The sequence below is a fragment of the Akebia trifoliata genome, chromosome 2 (assembly GCF_017979445.1).
Source record: "Akebia trifoliata isolate Shusen 1 chromosome 2, ASM1797944v1, whole genome shotgun sequence".
In the NCBI taxonomy this organism is placed as follows: Eukaryota; Viridiplantae; Streptophyta; class Magnoliopsida; order Ranunculales; family Lardizabalaceae; genus Akebia; species Akebia trifoliata.
In genome coordinates this window covers 10,748,229-10,771,202 of record NC_141376.1, presented here as the reverse complement: position 1 = coordinate 10,771,202, position 22,974 = coordinate 10,748,229, and the positions used below count along the sequence as shown (strand labels likewise).

The 22,974-nt window shown below is 37.2% G+C and overlaps 1 protein-coding gene across 1 annotated transcript; it reads right to left on the bottom strand.

Annotated features, from left to right (window-relative positions):
• Window positions 1-483: 483 nt before the first annotated feature.
• On the bottom strand, window positions 484-22,974 carry LOC147409491 (signal transducer, putative (DUF3550/UPF0682)). Its single transcript, XM_086429583.1, has 9 exons — window positions 22,350-22,974; window positions 17,032-17,238; window positions 16,667-16,909; window positions 15,189-15,255; window positions 14,906-15,097; window positions 14,624-14,715; window positions 1,847-2,026; window positions 1,626-1,762; window positions 484-1,109 (listed from the first exon to the last, which is right to left on the bottom strand). The coding sequence occupies exons 1-9, from the start codon at window positions 22,842-22,844 to the stop codon at window positions 893-895; spliced, it is 1,830 nt and encodes a 609-aa protein (XP_086285709.1). The 5' UTR covers window positions 22,845-22,974; the 3' UTR covers window positions 484-892.

Below are 22,974 nucleotides of genomic sequence, written 5' to 3'. Positions count from 1 at the left end.
GGGGAGTGATTGAGCTTTTGCTCTTGCACAGAGAGGTGTATCCACACAAGCCCTTAGAATCTCAAGGAAATTGAACTTAGGTTTGGGAGTATCTTTTGCAAATACACCATTGCTCGTATTACACTTGGATCAAGGAGATATCTAAGAATACACAAATCTCTAGAAGGATTATGGACTTCTACGTCACCAAATCCAATATTTCATTTTTAACATGTAACATGTCCACAGTAGTCAAAAGAAAAATGTGTATATTTAACCAATATTTGCATTTTTATTTTTGGTTATAATCTTCTATCAATAGATGCTCTACAATCACAGATTTTCATTTTATATTATTAGTCAGGAGCCAATTTAAAATCATTTATATATACAAATAATACCATAACCTATACGAATTAGTATCGGGACTTCCTCAAGAAAAGCAAATAATTTTTTGCTTCGATCCAAGCAAAGCAAATATTTGCCTTGTTTTCATGATAATTGAGATTGAATTTTTTTAGCAGAAAATAAATTCTTCATTAACACATTTTTTTCATTGACTACCCAGTTCTTTTACAGGGTATATAAATATGAATAATTTTACTTAGCGCCCACAAATAAAAATCAAATTATACAAACAACCCCCAAATGTAACTAAAACACAGACGCATATCCTGCAAAGCTTCAACCACCATAACAACCAAAGAGACTCCCAAGAAACAGAAGATGTGCGTCGGCACTGAAAAACTAAAATGTATCTCACTGAGCATAAAAATTCTCCTTGACAGGGCCTGCCAGATATCCTAATCAGCAACGGGTTTTCCCCAAAGCACATAATGGGTCCAGCAATCTCTTGTGCATTGGGTTCCATCAGATCGACAAAATTTTGTATTCTAGAAAATCAAGACCATATCTACACACTTTCTTGGATCTCTCTAGAGTATAGTGATCTATCGAAATGAAAACAATCTGCAACTCCGAGGCTGTCTGCAAGCCCGAGGACACTAGATTTAACAGCTTCAGAGTTCGGAGAAACATTATCCGGAAGCTTGGGTAGGCAATCGGGCAAATACTGATTGTCATCTTCAGGAGGGCAGAAGAGCGAAAGGACAGATCGACAGAATATGAACCTGGAGAGAGGAGATGAAGTAAAGCAGATTTATGAAATTTTCATAAAAATATAATTTTATCCTCATTTTCAAACCAAGTTTATTATCGGCACCCATCATGGGTGATTGAGGTTGTATATGGAGCTCTTCTAAATCAGTTATTTCTCTAAAAGCATCAGTGTGTGCAACAATATCTTAAGGCAAGAAAATAAATAGGGCATTTTAGAAATACCCTGCTGCGAAATTGGTGATATTAGGTTTACCCCCTTGCAAAATGCAAGATTAGGCTTACCCCCCTTGATCGCGTCCGTGGGTCAACATTATGTTCTCTTGATGATTTAACGATGGATCTTTTTTCTTTTCAAAATGCTCTTCAAATACTAAAATTACTAAATCAAATTATCAAATTATAACAAAAAAAAAAAACAATGTTGACTTATGGTCAAGGGGGGTAAACCTAATCTTGCATTTTGCAAGGGGGTAAACCTAATATCACCAATTTAACAGGGGAAATTTCTAAAACACCCAAACAAATACCTCAGAATGAGTCTCCGAAGAAATGGATCAGATAAAACTTGAGCCCAAACCAAATCCACGGAAGTTGATGTACAGAGTGTTACTTCCCACTTGGACATGGCAGATGAGAGCATTGTATCGGCCTCCTTGTATGTATCCTGAAAGAGGCACCCACTGAATTCTTTAGATCAAATAGATGGGCAAAATACAATAGCAAATTCAAAAGTTCCCAATTAACTAACCTTATTGGTATCTGAGGGAGAGAGGCCAACCAACTGGCAGAAAGCTTGTAAAGGAGCGGTCAAGAAAAATGTGAACTGACTTCCACTATTTGTAATATCAGTAGACGAGTTCCGGAATGCTGGCCTTTGAGGAGAAAGGAGGATAGCAGCTGTCTCTCCCCTTTCTGCACCATGTATAACCTGGAAAAATGTTGAGATATAAGCACCATGACAGAGAAACAAGAATAAGATGGGAGCATGAATGCAACATTGAAGCTAAATATGGGGTTAGACCCATAGCTCAGTTGGTTTGACGCATTGCAAATCAACTTTGACGTCATGGCTTCAAGACCAGTTTACCCATCAGAAAAAAAAAAAAAAAAAAAAAATTGAAGCTAATTATTGACGGTAACAAGTAAATGACCGAGCTTATAAAAGATGTTAGGTCAATTACTTGGCATATTCTGAAAAATCCGTAACTTTTTCTACAGTCCCACCACTTTTCACAGTCCTGACAAGGAAAATTCAAGAGGTTTCATATGGAGAGGGGGTTTGCAACTTGAAAGGTCAGTATGTGGTGTGACGAAGGCCTTCACTCTGCACAGACGATGTAAAATACATTGCCGCCTTAAGGAAGATAATTTGTCTGACAACTGATTAGGCAGCTAAGGGATCTAGAATTCTAGATGTGTGGAGACTTTTGGTCTAACAGGCCACACCACACCTGCCTCAACTTCTAGGTTGTCTTCACTGAGCTAGTTGTATAAATCTGTAAACTTCTTAAGATCCTATTCTAACTTTAAAGTATCTAAAACATTATTCCAAAAGCAACTTAAACAGATTATATTTCAGATGGATAACCACATAATGGTGTGCAGCCCAGGTAAATACTTGAGTTATTCTACATGCAATTACTGATGGAGAATGAAACTGTATTGATTCTTAAATGTGATTAAATGACCCCAGATTGGGCGTTTACAAAAAACAATGGACATAAGTCCTAATTAGAGTGCGACAAAGCTCTAAGACCAGAAGGATTCACTACAGCATTTTTCAAATCTAGTTGGAAAACAGTGAAGGGCAATTTGATGGAGGTAGTAAAAGATAGTCAGGATTATGGATATTTCGATTACTACTCCAACAGCATATTTGTTGCTGAAGTGTTGGGGAAGACTTAGAGGTGATGATAACAGTTAGTTTGGTTGGTGCTGCGTACAAGATTATTTTAAAGATGTTAGAGTCTAAGTTTAAAGAAGAATTGTGAAGAGTAATTGTCAAGTTTCATAATGAGAGCTTGACAGATATTCATAATAACTAATGTGTAAATGGATATAATGCCCTTACATAGAAATAAATAGAAAACTCATAATAAACAACATTATTTCCAATACTCCCCCTTAAGCCAGGGTAAATATATCAACCAAGCCTAGCTTGACAAGATGAGAATTAGTGACAGAAGAACCAACTGACTTCGTAAACATGTTGGCAAGCTGAATATAAAAACTATCTGAAGAGCACCAAATTGAACTTTCTCCCTAAGATCCTTAAGAAAGTGAACCTCAACCTCTATATGCTTGGTTCTTTCGTGAAGAACTGAGTCAAAAGTAAGCATACTAACAGACTTCTTGTCATAAAACAAAGTGGAAGAACCAGAGACAAGAAATCCTAGCTCCATCAGTAGAGATCAAAGCCAAATAAGTTCAGATGTGTCAAGAGCTATAATAAGATACTCAACTTCAACAGAAGAACGGGAAACCATACTCTGTTTCTTAGTTTCCACGAGATCAAGTTACTACCATGGAAAGTACAGAAACCAGAGGTAGATATCTTATCTGTAAGAAAACCAGCATAATCAACATCATTGAAGCATGACAAATGAGGTTGAGCAATAGACGAGTAGAATAGCCTAAGAGAGGAAACATGACAACAACCAAGCATACCAATATTCTGAAGAAGATCCAAAGTGTATTTGCACTAAGATACCGAAATACCACAGCGAGAGCGAGCCACTTCTATCCCTAAGAAGTATTTGAGGGAACCCAAGTCCTTAACCTCAAAAGCACGACCCAATAACATATTTACCCTATCAATCCACTGTGTATCATCACTAGTCAGGATAATATCATTCACATAAACCAAACAATGGTGCAACGGCCATTCAATCCTCGACGAACAAAGCAAGTATGATTTGAGTGGCACCTGGAAAACTCCATAGATAAAATAACCTAAAAAAAACACTGAAACTAGGCTCGCAAAGATTGCTTCAAGCCATACAGAGATTTAAGAAGGCGACATACTTTCCCAAAATACTCCTCCTGAAGAAGAAACCTAGGAGGGGGTCCATATTCATAACCTCAATCAAATCACTATTCAGAAAGGTATTCTTCACATCAAGTTCGTGACGAGGCCATGAGTGACATTTAGCTAAAGAGATAAGAAGGTGAACAGTAGAAAGTTTAGCTATAGGAGCAAATGTAGCACCAAAATCGTGTCATGGAGTCTGCGTAAATCCCTTAGCAACTAGGTGGGCCTTGTATCGTTCTACAGTACCATCCGCTAGAAACTTAACAGTGAAAACCCATTTACAATCAATAGTCCGCTCCTCAGAGGGAAGGAAAACAAGCTCCCAAGTATAATTCTTCTGCAAAGCATCTATCTTATTAATCATAGCTGCAGTCCACTGAGGATCTCCTAAAGCCTCTGAAACAGACAGAGGAACTCTAATAGAAGTAATGTCAGCAAAGTAGGTCTGATAAGAAGAAGAGAGTCTCCGATAGAAAACAAACTAAGCAATAAGATGATCAGTAACACACCTCCGCTTACCTTTGCGAAGTGCAATAAGTATTAGTCAGAAACATATAGGATAAGAGTAGGGGTAGGAGATAATATACCTGAGCCCATAGTCGAAGATGAGCGAGTATGGATCTAATCATGAACAGAAGTGGCAATCTAGGTCTGAAGTTGTTGTAAATCAATAGTGCCAGGAGAAACTAATGAGGAATTCACAGTGGCAGCATGGGGAGCAGAATGTCCCAACGAAGAAATGGCAATACAGCTCAACAAATGAGGATAGAGCAAAAAGCATGGGATCTTCTCATGGACTGTCTTTCCACAAAGACTGCAAATAAAACTACTCCCTCAACCACGACTTCGGCCCCCTTGGCCACAACAAGTAGTAACAGTACCCAAAAGCCATCCAAATTTGCGTCTATTTCCCAAATAGAGTCTCACGAACCGAGACCAAGACTGAAGCGATATCATAACTTTCAACGACAAATGGATAAAAAGAAGACCAATAATCAAGTGTAGAAAGACTACAATTAGACGAGGAAGAATGTATGATTAAATTAACATACACTTAGGGTGCGAGAACCCAAATTTGATACTTTGGCTTGAAGGGAGATATCTCGTAATCTCAACCCCATACCTAGAGAAGTGTCACCATAGCCTTATTGCAACACCCAGCAACATCCCAGTTGTTGTCGCAAACCTCTATAGTGCCCACAGTTGCTGTCGCAGACCTGCTCACAACCCATACATTGCTGAAAAATCTACACTTATTTTAGAAAAATAGGATATTCTTCTTGATTATTCTTGATCATTTTTTACTTTCTAGAACATTCTTGTAACCTTCTACAATAAGACAGTTTTTTAGAATATTCTTGTAATAGGATAGTTGGTATAGTTTTCTAGAATATTCTTGTAATCCTCTATAATAGGATATTCTAGAATATTCTTGTAATAGGATAGTTGGTAGAGTTTTCTAGAATATTCTTGTAATCCTCTACAATAGGATAGTTTTTTAGAATCTTCTTGTAATAGGATAGTTGGCCTATAAATACCGTATTAGGGCATTTGTAATGGATATAAAAAAGAATTATCAATAAATTCAGTTTCCTACATGGCATCAGAGCCTTAGGTTCATATCCTGGGAATCGATTTTTTTTCTTTTTTGCCATCTTGTTCGTTGTTCATCTGTTTTTACCCTCCCTTTATTTTTCCCTTGTGATGTTTGCTAAATTCACTATGTCAGAAGAGTCAGGAGCCACCAATCAGTCTGTGATGGTGACACTTCATGGGAGACCACAAAACTTTTCTGGTAGAAATGGGGGAGGATTAAGAAACTGGCAACATAATTGGCAACAAAAGTTACATGCTAATCTGGCACGAACCGGCAATGATGGCTCGGGTGCTCAAGAGAATTCTAATAGCAAGGAGATCAACAAAGAAGACATTGAATGGCTAAGATCACTCCTCAACTCCTTGGAGAAACCATCGGGTATGTGTTCATTTGCACATTTAGGTATGGTTTCTTTTTCTCATGCCTTTAGTGTCTCGGATAGTAACTATTTCGACTCTTGGATCATTGATTCAGGAGCAACCGACCATATGACTCATTGCTCCTTTATATTCTCCACATATAGTCCATGTTCTAGTAATAGAAAAATTACATTGACCGATGGGTCACTTGCTACTGTAGCAGGTCAAGGAGATATTCACATAAGTCCTTCATTAATTCTGAAAAATGTTTTGCATGTTCCAAAACTTACAATAAATCTAGTCTCTGTCCAAAATCTTACAAAGGATTTGAATTGTAGCTTGACCTTTTCATCCACCTCTTGTATTTTTCAAGACCAAGTTACGGGGATGACGATTGGGCATGCTAAGGAAAGCAATGGCCTCTATTACCTTGATGTGCAGAATAAAAATAAGAGTTGTAGGATTGACAATCCATCTTCCTTGTTGTCAGATACAAGATCTCCAATAAAAGACCAGATTTGGCTTTATCACCTTCAGTTTGGACATCCTTCCTTTAGGACTTTGAGTGTCATGTTTCCTTCCTTATTTAAGAATATTGATATTCGTGAATTTCATTGTGACATTTGTGAGTTTGCCAAACACAAACGAGTTTCTTTTCCTTTGAGTAATAAAAAATCCTCATTTCCTTTTCAATTAATCCATAGTGACATTTGGGGACCGTCAAGAATTTCAAATATTTCAGGGGCTAAATGGTTTGTCACGTTTATTGACGACTGTACTCGTGTCACATGGGTTTTTTTGCTAAAACAAAAATCTGATGTTTGTACGGTTCTCCTTATCTTTCATGACATGGTCAAAAATCAGTTTGGGGTTAAAATAAAAAAAATAAGATTTGACAATGCAAGAGAATATTTTAATCAAGTATTATCTCCATATTTTCAAAAAAAGGGGATAATACATAAATCCTCTTGCATAGATACACCCCAACAGAATGGAGTGGCAGAAAGGAAGAATGGCCATCTCTTGTCAACAACTCATGCACTGTTATTCCAACGGAATGTCCCCAAATACTTATGGGGTGAAGCAGTTCTCACATCAGCCCACTTAATAAACCGTACTCCATCTCGAGTTCTTGATTTTAAAAGTCCCTGGGAGGTCTTTTCTAAATTTTTTCCTGATTTTGCATCTCACAATCGATTGTCACCTCGAGTTTTTGGATGTGTCTCGTTTGTTCATATTCATTCTCATGGTCGTAGTAAACTTGATCATCGAGCCCTTAGGTGTGTCTTTGTGGGGTATTCCTCAACTCAAAAGGGTTATAAATGTTATCATCCACCATCTCGCAAAATCTTTGTGTCCGCCGATGTAACTTTTGTTGAAGGTGAAAGTTTTTTCCAACCTTCTCTTCAGGGGGAGACACTTACTAGTGAAGATAAGGATCAAGGGGATCATGGCTTTCTAATGGACTTTCTTGCTCAAGCTAGCCAACCACCAACCCAAAACACTCCACCATTTCTCTTACCTGAAATTGAACCACCAAAACAACTTGAACAAGAACAAGTTGAGCCTTCAAAACAACCCGAAGTTAGACAGCTTGAACCTATAACCCCAGGACATACTTGTATTGAATCAGTTATCACGAAACCATTGCAAGTTTACTCAAGGAAGAGAGGTTCCACTGCTAAGCCGAAGCTAACTCAAGCGTCTGAACCAACTCTCGGAAATGAGGTAAATATTGATATCCCTGTCATCAACTTGTCTTCTGAAGTTTTTGAAAAAAATGATCTTGACTTACCCATTGCAGTTAGAAAAGGTATCCGAACTTGTACAAAATATCCGTTGTCTCATTTTGTATCATTTGAAAAAGTGTCACCATCACACAAAAGCTTTCTCACTCATCTAAACTCCACAACCATACCACAAACACTATCTGAGGCCTTAAGCAAAGAAGAATGGAGATATGCTATGAAAGTGGAAATGGATGCACTCACAAAGAACAAAACCTGGGAGTTGGTGGAGCTGGCCAAAGGAAAGAAACCTGTTGGATGCAAATGGGTGTTTTCTCTGAAGTATAAAGCTGATGGATCACTTGAACGATACAAAGCCAGGTTAGTTGCAAAAGGTTATACACAGACCTATGGAGTGGACTATGAAGAAACATTTACACCGGTGGCTAATATGAACACAGTAAGGATTTTGTTGTCATTGGCAGCCAACTTAGATTGGAGTTTACACCAATTCGACGTGAAAAACGCCTTTCTTCACGGAGACCTAGAGGAAGAAATTTATATGGTGAGGCCTCCAGGATTTGATGACAATTCAGGAGATAAGAAGGTATGCAGGCTGAAGAAAGCATTGTATGGGTTAAAACAATCTCCACGAGCATGGTTTGGAAGGTTTACAAAGACAATGTTAGGAATGAGCTACAAACAAAGTCAAGGTGATCACACTTTATTCATAAAACACTCAGCCTTTGGGGGAGTAATTGCACTACTGGTATATGTGGACGATATTATTATCACTGGTAATGATGCGAAGGAAGAAGGAGCACTCAAGAAACGTCTTGCAGAAGAGTTTGAAATAAAGGACCTAGGCAAGTTGAAGTATTTCCTAGGTATAGAAGTTGCTCGTTCAAAGGAAGGAATATTTGTCTCACAACAGAAGTATGTGCTAGATCTTCTCAAGGAAACTGGAAAAATAGGTTGCAGGCCCATGGAGATACCAATAGAAGCAAATCATAGGCTAAGTGAAGCTCCAGAAGATGAGATTGTAGACAAAGGGATGTATCAACGTTTGGTTGGAAGACTGATTTACCTCTCTCATACTAGGCCTGACATAGCATATTTTGTTAGTGTGGTTAGCCAATTCATGCACAATCCTAAGAGTATACACCTGCAAGCCGTATACCGCATCCTCCAATACTTAAAAGGTAGTCCAGGTAAGGGAATTTTATTTAAAAAGGGAACAAACTTGCGATTGGAAGTATACACAGACTCAGATTATGCAGGGTCCGTGGTGGATAGAAGATCGACATCCGGTTATTGTACATTTCTAGGAGGAAATCTAGTTACATGGAGAAGTAAAAACACAACCGGTTATAGCAAGATCAAGTGCAGAGGCAGAGTTTCGGGCAATGGCACAAGGAATTTGTGAACTTCTGTGGATCAAAATAATTCTGGAAGATCTTAAAATCACCTGGGATAGTCCAATGAGGTTGTATTGTGATAACAAGTCAGCCATCAATATTGCTCATAATCCAGTGCAACATGATCGTACAAAACATGTGGAAGTGGATCGACATGTCATAAAGGAAAAACTAGACAGTGGTTTAATTTGCACCCCATACGTTTCAACAGAAGGGCAACTGGCAGACGTTTTAACGAAAGGATTACCTGGAACCACATTTCAAAAGGTCATTGGCAAGCTGGGAATGGAAAACACATATTCACCAGCTTGAGGGGTAGTGCTGAAAAATCTACACTTATTTTAGAAAAATAGGATATTCTTCTTGATTATTCTTGATCATTTTTTACTTTCTAGAACATTCTTGTAACCTTCTACAATAAGACAGTTTTTTAGAATATTCTTGTAATAGGATAGTTGGTATAGTTTTCTAGAATATTCTTGTAATCCTCTATAATAGGATATTCTAGAATATTCTTGTAATAGGATAGTTGGTAGAGTTTTCTAGAATATTCTTGTAATCCTCTACAATAGGATAGTTTTCTAAAATCTTCTTGTAATAGGATAGTTGGTCTATAAATACCCTATTAGGGCATTTGTAATGGATATAAAAAAGAATTATCAATAAATTCTGTTTCCTACATACATCACTATTGCTGCTATCGCAAGCCTCCACAGGGTTGTTTGTTGTTGTCACAGACCTTCACATAACCCAAACAGCACAACTCCTAGTCCACAAACACACAGCAAACCACTACTGTTTTGCTATTGCAGGCCCCTAAGAAACCACAAATCTGGAGTCGCAGATCACCAAACAAGGCTATGATGTTGTTGCAGGCTCCCCAATCAACCACCAGCCCAGTCACAGGCAACTAAAAATGATCTTGCTGCTATCACAGGTCACCCAACAACAGTTTATTGCTATCACAAGCCACCGCAGGCCTCCCAATAGGTCTGTGATGTTGTCATAGGTATCCAAGCAGCCACCAGCACTGTTGTTGTGTAAACCTGTTTATTGCTGTCAAACAACAGTTTATTGCTGTAAAAAATGACCATGTTGTTGTCGCAAGTCACCAAGGATGCCTCCCTTGCTGTTGCAAGTCACCCAGCAACAGTTTATTACTATCACAAGCCATCACAGACCTCCCAACAAGTCTGTGGTGTTGTCGTAGGTCTCCAAGCAGCCACCAACATTGTCGTAGACCACCAAACAAAATAAACTACTGGTGCAGGCCACCGCTGACACAAAACAAATCAGTGAACCCTAGAAGAGACACCAAAGTGCTCTCACAGGCTAGGGATAGAACAAAAAAGTCTATCGAAAAGCAAAAAACCTTATTATAGGGTATAAACACAACGCAGAAAATCGCAACATGTGAAAACAAGAACAATTCTTATCGCAATAGGCGATTAAGGGATTATGAATCAGAAAAAAAGAACCCCCGAAAGGGAGACCTCTAGGTTTTTAGGTCTTCAAGATCTAAGGTGTTGGTAAGGGAAGAAGAGGAAAAAAAAAAAAAAGGAGAAGATTCAAGGCCCCAATAATCGAAGATGAACAAAAATCCCAAAGAAAGGTCAATGGGTCCTTTACGAGGCTCTAATACCAAGAAGAATTATGAAGAGTAATTGTCAAGTCTCATAATGAGAGCTTGACAGATGTTTATAATAACTAATGTGTGAATGAACATAAATGCCCTTACATAGAAATAGATAGAAAACTTGTAATAAACTACATTATTTCTAATAAGGTTGTCATACCATCTGTGATCGGACCACATGAAGGTGCTTTGATTAAAGTGGCACCAAATTTTAGATGGAGTTTTAATTACAAATGCCAGTATTGTTTCAAGAGTGTGATCGAGGGATCTAGAGGTTGATTCTAAGATTGATTTGGAGAAAATTGATTTGGAGAAAATATACAATCATGTCAATTTGAATTTTTTGAGATGTTTGTTGGGTAGGTGTTTTGCTTAGAAATAGATTAACTGGAAAAGGAAGTGTGAGGCTTTAGCATCCTATTCCATCTTGGTTAACGCAATCCAACTGATTCCTTCAAAAGTTCTAGAGATCTCAGTCGAGGTGATTCATACCTTTTCTCTTAAACATAGTGGCGGAGTCATTGGAAGGTTAATGGCAAGGACAATGGTTAGTAGGGATTTTTCTGGTTTAGTGATGGATTAGATGGTCCAATGATTTCTCATCTCCAATTTCCAGACAATACGTTGATCTTCCTAGGAGAGTCCATTGATCAAATTAGGTTCATTAGTGGCCATCTATGTTGTTATGAGGCGGTGTCAAAGTTGGCCACTAACCTTCAAAAGTGTAAGGTCTTCAAGGTTGGTGTTGTTCCAATTCCAAACCTGGAGTTGTTGGTTAGGTCCCCCTTACTCCCTAGGACAGTAAGTTGGGTCATTTACTGCCACAAACTTAGGTTTACCTTTGAAGGAAGCTTACAAAAGTAAAAAGATATGGGATCTAGTCTTAAAGAGCATAGGAAGGCATTTAGGGTCTTGGAAGTTGAGATACCTTGCTAAGGGTGGAAAAAGACTAATTAAAAGCACACGTACTAGCATCTCAGTCTACTTCTTTTCATTACTTACGATTCCAAGGAGTGTGGAAGTGAAATTGGAAAATTTTGTTTCAAGACTTCCTTTGGGGCCCAAAGGTCTCATCTAAGATTTTTTTTTTTTTTTTCATTTGGACAATTGTTTCCGAAAGAATCCTAACTTTGGATAATATTATGGCCTAGGGTATTCTTTGCCTGAATTTTTGTGCTATTTGTGAAGTTAGTAGTGAATTTGTTAATCACTTGCTCTTCCATTGTAAATTCACTCACAAAGTATGGTCTCATTTTATGTCCCTATTTCACGTGTTTTGGTGTTTTCCTAGATCGCCTATCCCTATTCCGAAGTTGGTAGACCATGGCATGCAGATTCAGAGGAAGAAGTTTATGGAGTTTGATCCCATTTGCTATTTATTAGGACATTTGGAAGAAGAGGAATAGTTGTGTATTTGATGGGCGTTAACTCTTCAGGAAGTCATCTTTAGTATCATTGGATTCATGTTCTCTTGGTCAAAGGTATTTACGGAGTTAAATTTTGTTTATATGAGGGTGAAAACATTTTTTTTATGATGGATAAGCTGGACTTGAACCCACAACCTCAAAGTTGTTTTGCGAAGTGTCAAAATCGTTTAGATTTTTTTTTTGTTTATATGAGGGTGAAAACATTTTTTTTATAACGGTATCCAGGCCTCTTAAAGCACCCGACTAATCCCATGGGGTACATATGTCACCCCTTCCACACGTACCAAGTGTACGAGGATAAATCCTAAGGAGTGCCAATGAAGGGGGGAATTGAACTCAGGACCTCCTCTTCCTGAGGTGTGGTCCTTGGCCATCTCACCAACCCCTATTTGGCCACCAACCCCTTCAGATTAGATGAGAATGGATTTGTAAGAAGAGTGAGAATATTGGACTAGAAAGAGATTGTAACGGTAGAGAACTTAGGTCCGTAGACACGACGCAATATACCAAAGGTAATGATCAGTAGAGCATAAGTCGTTAGATGACCTACTATAAAAACATGATTTTGTGTATCGTAGTACACCTTATTAGAATCATGTACCATATAATGTATATATCGCAGTACATCTTACTACAATTATGGATATATATCGTAGTACAACTTATTATAATCATGCAACATATGGAGTGTGTGTGTGTGTGTGTGTGTGTATCTCACAAGTTCTTGAAAGCTATCTAACAAATAGAGTGAACGATAAATAGAGAAAACAGATTGTTCAACTCCATATCAAGTTAATGATTTTCCAAAGAGTGAAGGTTCCATCTTGGTAACTTGGTAAAGTCTTTGAGTGGTACTACCAAAAACCTGAGTTCAATTGCTTGCATCATTGCTTGCCTACAAAAAAAAAAAAAAAAAACACTTCATAAAGTGATTTTTTTTTTTTGTGGGTAGACGAGTGGACTAGTGATTAGTAGGTGAGACTAGGTTTACAATTATATGTTGTTGGGTAGCCAAGTGGGTTACTAATATTGAACATTAACCAATACTCCATGAAAGCCATGACAGATGAGGAGTGTGAGAATAATTCATTAATCTCATAGCCTAGAGTACCCAGTCAAGCCCTCCCTTTTAGTGGGCCCCACCTTGTGAGCCGGTGATGTAGGACTAGGATATCAACATGAGGAAGACCAGAATTTTCATACTGAGTTGACTTAGTCAAACCTAGTCAACTCGGGTTTGACCCACGTGGTTCGGGTTGACCAAGTTGAGTCTATACTCAACTCAATTTTGATTTCTGTCCTATGTGTTTAATCTATTTCAATTTTAAGCAATACAGAAGTTGTTTAGTTAGTTTCTATTTCAACTTTAGGAAATTTCTATTTTGTCTAGTTTTCAATTTTTTAGTCTCTAATTTGTTTTTAGGTTTCTATTTCGTTCTAAATTAGTTTTTATTCTTTAGGTTATAATTAGAAATGTTTTTTAAGTGTCCAAAATGAGTTATAATAAGTTTAGAAAGATAGTATTATAGAAGGTTTCTAAGTTGTTATGATGAAGTTATCTAAATAAGGAGCTTCAAAAACGAAATTTAACAATCAATAAATAACAATTCATTCAATAAATTTTGAATTTAGCTATTCTCTTGTTTCAATTATTTTTCTAGTTTTTCCTTCTCTTCCAAGCTTAATCTATTGATTCAAGCTGGTTTTGTGTGTTCCATTGAACACAATCTTTCAATTTATTTCGAATCTATTGATTCACACGCTTCCGCTACGTTAGTCAGGGCATCATAAGTCCCACCTCATGAGCCACCCCACCAACGGGCCCCACCTTGTGAGCTACCCAGCCTAGCATGGAGATGCTTCCGCATAATTCACCCACACTGAGGAGGAGACTTGAACAAATGACTTGCTTTGATACCAATTTGATGTAGGACACTATCAATACTCCACAAAAGTCGCAAGTGATGAGGAACATTAGATTAATTCCTTTATCTCAAAACCCAGAGTAGCCAGTCAAGCTATCCCGCTAAGTGGACACCTTTCTCGTGGGCTACCCCGCCTAGCATGGAGATGCTTCTGCATTAAATACTCAAATTTTACCAACTTAGCAAGCAAAAACCTTCAAATGACAAGTTTTTTTTCAAATACATTTTTCAAGCAATAAATCACTAAGCACTCAAATAGATGGGCGTAGTCAAGACTCATGGGAACTAAGGCATCATTCCATTTGTATTTACCTTAAAAACTACACTAAATATTAAAAGCAAGACAGAATAGTTTTTTTAATGAGTAGATAATAGCAAGTCAGAAACAAGTTTTGACAAACCTGCCTTGAATGCATGGCTATTGTCACTATCAATTATCAAGAAAAGTGGTCTTCGGGTAAATGGAATTATGTCACCAGGATAAAGGATGTTTGAACCTGAAATCACAAGCTGTCTTGTAAGACTGGGTAGAAGTGAGAATATATGGACAGTGAGTAGAAATAGCAATAAAATAAAAAATTCAATGACATTTTAGGATAGTTATTAGCAATTCAAGTTTCAGGGCAAGGAGTCCTGCATTGAGTAAAAGTAATTAGTGCTGTCAAGAACTCAAAAAGTGTAATGTACCTCCAAGTCCCTTAGGACCCAACCATAGATGATTCCCGACACAGTCATTTGAATTTCCCTTATCGTAAATAGAAGCTGCAGCCTGTGAACTGTCACATGCATGGCATGTCTGGGAAACAACTTTCAAGTTTGAAGAGTTCCTTGAAGCTCCAGAAATCTCCATCTGAGAAGTACTATTTCTACCAGGCTTTCCTGCAGAGATGAGCATTGGAGTCACTAATCATGAATAGTAGAAAAAATCTTGGGAAGGTATCAAACTAGAGAATAAAGAAGCAAGATGAACCTGATGCTGATATATAAATTAACAAAATGCTATCTGGAGGGAGCTCCTCACAAATTGTAGCAATAACCTGCCAATACAACATGTAACTTTGTATCATTTGCGATTACATCCAGCATGATACAGAACTAAGAACCTTAAACAACATGGAGGATGTGTATTAGAATGGGAAAAAAAAAATATTTATACATATCTTGACATATTCAGAATTGTCGCATTTTATGTTGATAACTTTCTATAAAAGGGTGATTTTAAAAGAGGGCTGGTTTGTTCTATCCTCCAGTCATTACTTATTAAGACAACCGAGTTTTACATTTCGATATAAATGTATACTTTGAACTCCAGAAAAATGTAATTTTGACCCAGTATGAAACTAATACATATTTCAGGGAAATGATAAAAGCCAAATGATGAAAGTATTAGGGAATATTCAGTTGAAACTTAAAAGGATGAAAATAGACAAATAAACCATCAAACTATAATAAACTACCATATAAAGGAAGAAAAGTAACACCATTGTTGTTCTGTTATACTCAGGCTGGCTCAGGAACCTATGGGCCCAACAACCAAAAATAGCTATAACTATAAATGAAAATGTTCATAATCATGTTACTTAAGTACATAGACCAAAATGCCAGATGTCATATAACTACATAGACTTATGTTTCTTCAATAAACCAACACTTTAATGAGCTACCACCTACCTCAACCACCATTCTAACCCCCTCATCGTCTTCTTTAGTTTGGTATTTCAAGAACCTCTACAAGACTTCATCTATAATCACACATGGTTTTTGAACATATTGTGCTATACAGACTATTAACTACTAAGTTCACACATATTGGTAAATGTTTATGAATAGTTCTAGTTAATATAAAACTAATATTTTCAACTAATTAAAATATGAATGAATCAACATGCATATAATAAATACATTGTTTATCGATGCATTTGATGCACTAGGGATTTTGTACATTTTTTTTTTTTTTAATTTATATATTTTATATTTTTTAATTGAACATATTTTAGTTATTATTAATTTAAAATGTCTACCAATAGATCACAAAAAATCTATAATTGATTTCTATAGTGGCTGGATTACAAGTTTCATCTACAATCAATTTATAGTAGTTCCAAAATTTATAAAAGATTCAACTTTAGCTTCTGTTTTTGTTGGAAAATCTTCGACTCTCCTGTCTGCTGTCATTGATCTTGAAGTAAAGCAAGAATTTTTCTGACATCAAAAGTGCAAGTGAGGGCCCATTCCGCTGTTGCGAAGGTCAACCGATATGGATGTGTACCCTTTTCCACCTTACCATATTGTGACTTCAATCTAAATATTCTATACCCACTCCCCTCCCTTGATACACCCCGTGTGCGCATATTTCTAACAGTAGGATTATAAAACAATGAATAGAAAATGAACTAGAAGAAAATATGCGAACCCCCTTAAGAAAATAGAATTGGATTAAACACATACTGAGATCAAATGTGCGACAGATGGACGATAGAGAATGGCCTTCCTTGGATTTGGAGGCAGAGTTGGATCACTCATATCCTCAGCAAGGTTTATATCAATAACTCCAGAGGCTTCAGTCTGATCATTTAAAGCACCATTATCACCTGATTCTGTTGTACGCATCTGGAAGAAGGATCCACTAGGCTCCCACTCCAAACATTGCAACATCCTGAAAGTGTCCAGGGTAAATTCAGTGAACTTGACCTGAAAACGGAGAATATAAGAGTATGTCAGCAAGATAGTTTTGAAATTCCGCAGAATTAAGTATCATATTGATTCAAGCAACACGACCTTTCAGTATAGCTATGTACGTGTAAACAGGTTACCTCATTACGATGATAACTTGTCAGCAATGCATCATGCAACTTTAGAAGCTTCCGTGCATGGAAACGAGCCACATATGGAATTGAGGCTGGATGAGAATCAAACATAGTACAATACCGCAAAGGCCTCATATGCATAAAAGCTGCATCCGCTTTCACAAATCGCACAACTTCTTGCACCACTAGCTTCCATTCTCTAAAGTTAGTCTCCTGTGAACATTAAAAAAAAAAAAAATCATTCCAAGGGAAGAAAAGATTCGAACAGTTCACACAGGAAACAACTGAAAGAATTGAATGAAAATCATTCACCATCATCAACATCAAACCCCTATCCCAAAAATTTCGGGTTGGAAAAGTTATACATAAACATGTAGAAATGGTTTTCATTTCTATCTAATAATAAAATTAAGTACAAGGTTAATCCTTGTCTTATGTGGTCTAAGCCATATAGATCAAACAAAACACAGAAGATACATACACACAAAGCCAAGTAAAAGAAAGGGTGGAACCAATGAACCGAACTATAAATAGTCCCTTTGGATGGAAAAGAACTGTCTTTTAAATCCTTTTGCTCAGTATTTAAATTAGGGTTGGGATGGGTTGACAAATTTTTCGACAAATGATTGTGCAGCCCACATAAGACGAGTCAGAGATTTGTGTTTGATGAAAAATGGTGTCCTTTCCTTGGAATCCATACTCACAAAATATAAGTCCTTTCTGAAGCTCCTACCATATCAAACGTGGAGTTCAAGTTAGCAATGAAATGGAGACATCCAAGGAAATCATTATCACCACATATCAGCTTTGGAATCATCTCCATATGAACCTCATAACTATCTTTCATTTAGTGTGTCAAAGAAGGTGTCAACCTTTCCCAACTATATATATTCTGAAACAAATAGAGATAGCGAGAAGATTTGTACACTCCAGAAGATCAACAACAATATAATACAACTTAACAAAAGAATGCAAGAGAGTGAGAGACTATGGCTAAAATAAAATTTGAAAAATAAATAAATAAAGAGTTTGAGGTTTAGTTGCAGGAAGTAGGACAACTGTTCCAAACGAGCTTCGAATTGATATTTAGGAAGCAAGTAGCATATTAAGTAAAAGTTCTTGCCACTAAGATTTGAGGTCAATGAACAGAAAGAGTGATAGACCAGTGTGATGTCTGTAGAAAATATTAGCATATTATGAGTTGCAAAAAGCAGCATGAATACCTGTAGCAATAGATGTCATCGATAATTGAAAGAGCAATCAAACCAGACACCAGGTGGAATCTAAAAAGGCCAAATGATATGATTTTTGGTTAATAAAATCACCTCTAAAGTTTTTTGATTTGAGAATCAATGAGGGGATGGCATTGGTAACACAATCAACTTCTAAATCCCGCAGCAAAGTTTGAAAACCTTGTGGGAGAAAATTTTGTATATTCCATCACTTCCTCGAGATTCTTCCCCAACAATTCGAACCACAGATGCAGAATGCACCAATAATGCAAACTTATCCACAAAAGAATTACTTTTGGAAAAGGGAGCTAGATACAAAAATATCGAGAAAAAAGGATAAGAAAATCAAGAAAAGAGCTAGGGAGCACATAATTTGTTGACGAGGTTCGTTGTCCTAAATTGGTAATCACATCTCTAGATTATAGAGAGAGCCAATTCACTATTCTCAAATCATTACAAGCATTTCTTCACATATCACGGCCGCTCAAACCTCTCTTTCAGGACTATGATAGAGATCCTCATATTTTCTCGTCCACCCTTTTCCATCTCCGTTTCTCCTCTCCCACCCCCACTACTCTCCTTTCTTAAGGAGAGTAGCTCCATATTTACCATGTTCTCTGAAGACCTCTCCACCCTTTAATTCCAAAGGTTCATTACTTGTAGTTAAATGTCAATTATTTCAGCCAATATCTCTCCAGTATTTTCCTTGTGCACCAAATTTAATTAATTCCCTTTATTGCCATTTCTGAATTGTGGTCCTTGCCTTACTCCCCAGTTAAAGCTTGATAATTTATATTACCTCATTTGTTTATTACTTATTTTGGAGTGGATGACCTAGGAGTTTGACCTAGGAGTTTAGCTGGCTGATCTATGAGTGAAATGCGATCGAGTCGACCATACCAAGAGCTAAAGTGGTTGAGCATGCATGAAGCATATCTCAAGGCTGCACGTGACATTTGGGTAAATTTTTCCTCCCACAACAAATATAAACCCTCCATTAGCAATAAATTCTAGCATTAATTCTTATTGATAATCGTTAATCCCTCGAGTGAAGGGTTCATTTTCAAATTCTCAAACTTCGTTTGTAGCATAAACTCCCCAATTTGATTTTTTAAAATATTAGTCATGACTCTTGGACATCCAATAATAGGAAGGTGCATATTCAGAAGATATGAAATGAATCCAGTTAATGTTGTATAAAGCAAGGTATATGAGCAAATCGCATGTAATTAAGTCCCCAAAATCAGTAATTAATTCACCAAAATAAGTAACACAACAAAGACATCAAATCCATTTGTTTTTTTTTATATGCGACAAGGTGTCCCTACCCCCTTTCAAAATGGGACTAATCCTTGCAGATACGCCTTGCCACCACAAACAGGCGTTTTGGGTAAATTCAGAAAACTTCCAAGCAACTAATAACCCTCATTGGTCTCAACAAACATGCAAAAAATAATATTAAAAGCATATTTCTTTTTCTTAAATGCCCTTCAAGCGTCACAATTTCCCTTTTTCTACTAAGAGTTATAAATCAAGCAACCATAATTGCTCCTAATTCTTCATAGAATTCACGAATGATGAATCCCCAAATTTATACAAAATTTACTACCAAATCAACAAACTACTCTCTTATTTATATGGAAGTAGGGATGCCAACAAACAACTGACATCAATTAATGAGACAATGCAAAGGCACAATAATAACCTTGACTAAATTGTGTTGTTGTGTCATTGCAAATACTGCCAATCAAAATGATGGAAAAAAAAAAAGTCTACTATAGTGACACATGTACGAAAAGGATCTTAGGACGTAAGGGGCATGGTTTCCTCGAGATCCTGAGAGAGAGTAGTTGTGGGGATAAAACTCTGTTTCTCTCAATTCTACAAAAATCTGCCACCTTGAGAAAACCGAAGGTCTAAGACCTGATCTCAAAGTTGAGAGTCAACCCCCTTGAGTTGAGACTCGGGATGTTTCCCTAAAGAAAAAGTTGGGATATTTTCTACATATGAATTGAAAATTTCCAAAACTTTGTCACAAGATTTGCCAAACTTTGTCTAAAGTATGAAAAAAATCGTGGTAAAGGGAATCAACAAAAAAGACGATGATTTTTTGGCTCACCCCTCCACCTAAATTTTCTCTTTTGTCGAAACTTTCCCAGATTTATCGAATTAACTTAACTCGCCCCTTGTTTGATAATTTCTAGATCCAAACATGGTTGCTATAGTCTGAAAGACCCGACGGAACTAAAGTAGCATATATCATTATGGAAATAGATTAAGGATGTGTTTGATTACCCATGGAAAATGAGCTAGTTTCCATTTTTCATATCAAAATCCAGTGAAGTGTGGATTTCATTTTCCCACAGGGATGGGTGAGAAAGTGAAATCCACCCCCAGTAAAACCCTAATCTCTTCTTTTCTTCATCTTCTCCACTACCACCACCATTACTACCATGACAATCACCATCACCAACGAAGGGTCGTTTACCCCCCCCCCCTCCTCCCTTCCCCTCCCTCTCTCTCTTTCCTCCTCTTTTTTTCCTTAGTAATTTCTCAGGTACAGTCAAACACTAGATTTCAATTTTCCATGTTGCTCATTTTCCTACACTCCTATTTTGCATGGATTTTGAAATCCATAGAATTTCATTTTCCATGTAATCAAACAAACCCTAAGTCAAATATGAAAATCATGAAAATGATCATGAACAACCTAAAATGAAGGAAAATCCCGATGACCACAAAAAATACTAGAAACCGTTTCTACCAAGATTAAATAGGGTATATAGGAAAAGAAAAAGATATGAAATTCCAATTCTTTCTTGTCTAAGTTACAATTTTTCTAATGTTGTTGCTAACTGGGGACTCAAAGTTTAAACGACAGGAACCACCTACTGGAGTGGGAACAAGGTGACATCAACAAAGGAATCTCAATAGTTTGCGGTCTGAATCTTGAGATGTGTATGGTAAGATCGCCCCATAATATTTATTATGTTTCCTTGAACAACATATATTTTACATTGTATAGCAAAAACTCCATGTGCAAACTAGTACTCACAAATGAAACAATGATAAAATTTGATAGAATATTAAATAGACACACATAATTCAAGAGGGGCAACCCTTGACACAATGTCAAAATAGAAATAATATAACACAAACATCACATTGTATAATAGTCACTTGTAATTTAGCTATGAGCATCTCCAACCGGTCTCTAAAACTCTGAATATAGAGGGTGAGATGTCTGAACCTAACTCCAACCCCCCCCCCCCCCCCCCTAAATCTTACTTCACGTCTTCATATATGGAAATCTGGAGAAATTTTGAAGGGCCTCTCTAAATCACTATTCACTTTTGTTAAATACTTATACTTTTTTTCCATAAATGTCATTTTTGACTTTCTCTTTTCATGGATCATGTTTTAAATACCATTTTTGTCACCTTCTCTATTCAACTTTTTCAAGTGCATGAATAGTGTTTTAGATAAGGGGCTGGTTGGAGTTCAAATTGGTTCAGAGGTGATATCTTCTTCAAGTGAAGGAAAAATTTAGAGATGTGAGATGTGGGTTGGAGATGCTCTAACTCAGCTCAAAATTAAAAAGATATCGCAGCATTTCCCTCCTAGAATTTGTCCAGACTCCAGAGTACATCAGAGAATAAACTGAGCTGATTATGACCGACCGAATAAATCAAGTTAAATTATCTAAACCAAGGCGGCAACCCCTATGAGCAGATCCCATGTCACCTGGTCATGACCGAACCAGTAGTTAATTCACCAAAATAAGTAACTCAACACAACAAAGAGATCAGATTCAGAAGATTTTCCAGGCAATTAATAATCCTAAATTCCCAATTGCCATCAACAAACAAGCAAAAAAAAAATATAAAAAGCATCCTCTCTTGCCTAGATTCTCTTCCAGAAGCCACAAATGCTCCAATTCTCTGTAGGATTCACGAATCCCTAATTTATACAAAATTTACTACCAAATCAAGATACAAATAATTCTCAGCTCAAAATTTCCAAAAAAATTTAACACGGAAATAAAATTGAAGCAACAAATAAACTAAATCTACAATTCAAAGCAACAATTACCCGAAAAGTAGCTTTGCAATCATCAAGAAGAGCCTTGAACCGCTCAACAAGTATATTCACCGTCTCTGACCGATTCAAAACCAACGCAACTATCAGAAACCTCGCATAGAACCTCAATTCCTTATACCTCAAACTCAGATCCTTAGAAGATCCTTTCGTTCCTTGAAAATATCCTCTATTAAGAATCGCTTCGTAGAACACGTACGATTCAAGCAAAAATCTTGCCTCGCTCGTCCTCATGTACTGTCCATAGTAGAGCTGACCGATCCGAGACGCGATCTCACCGATTTCCCACCTCTTCAAACCCGCTTCAACGAGTTTCGACCGATTCTCTTGCTGAAACTTCCATAGCTTCGTATAAGCTTTGAAGACTTTGTGGAAGTAATGGTACGGCACTCGTCCGTACAGAGGAACATCACGAACCCTTACGAATTTTCGATCTGCTCTTTCGACCAGAGCGCGAAAGCTCTTGGCAACTTCGATGGTGTCGCTCATGGCGCACGTTAGCTCTCCTTCAAGCAGTTAATGGCGGGGGAAGCTCATGTGCGCAGTGCGCCTGATGTGTCTAGTGTGGGTTTTTTTTTTTTTTTTTTTAACGGATTTGGTTTCTCTGAAGAAGAGTTTT

Coding starts and splice junctions, on each gene's coding strand:
- LOC147409491 (XM_086429583.1), bottom strand. CDS start 22,844: ATGAGCGACACCATCGAAGTTGCCAAGAGCTTTCGCGCTCTGGTCGAA. Junction 17,239..22,349: donor ATTGCAAAGCTACTTTTCGG/GTAATTGTTGCT, acceptor TAATGTTCACAG/GAGACTAACTTTAGAGAATG. Junction 15,256..16,666: donor CTGTCGCACATTTGATCTCA/GTATGTGTTTAA, acceptor TTGTATTGGCAG/GTTATTGCTACAATTTGTGA.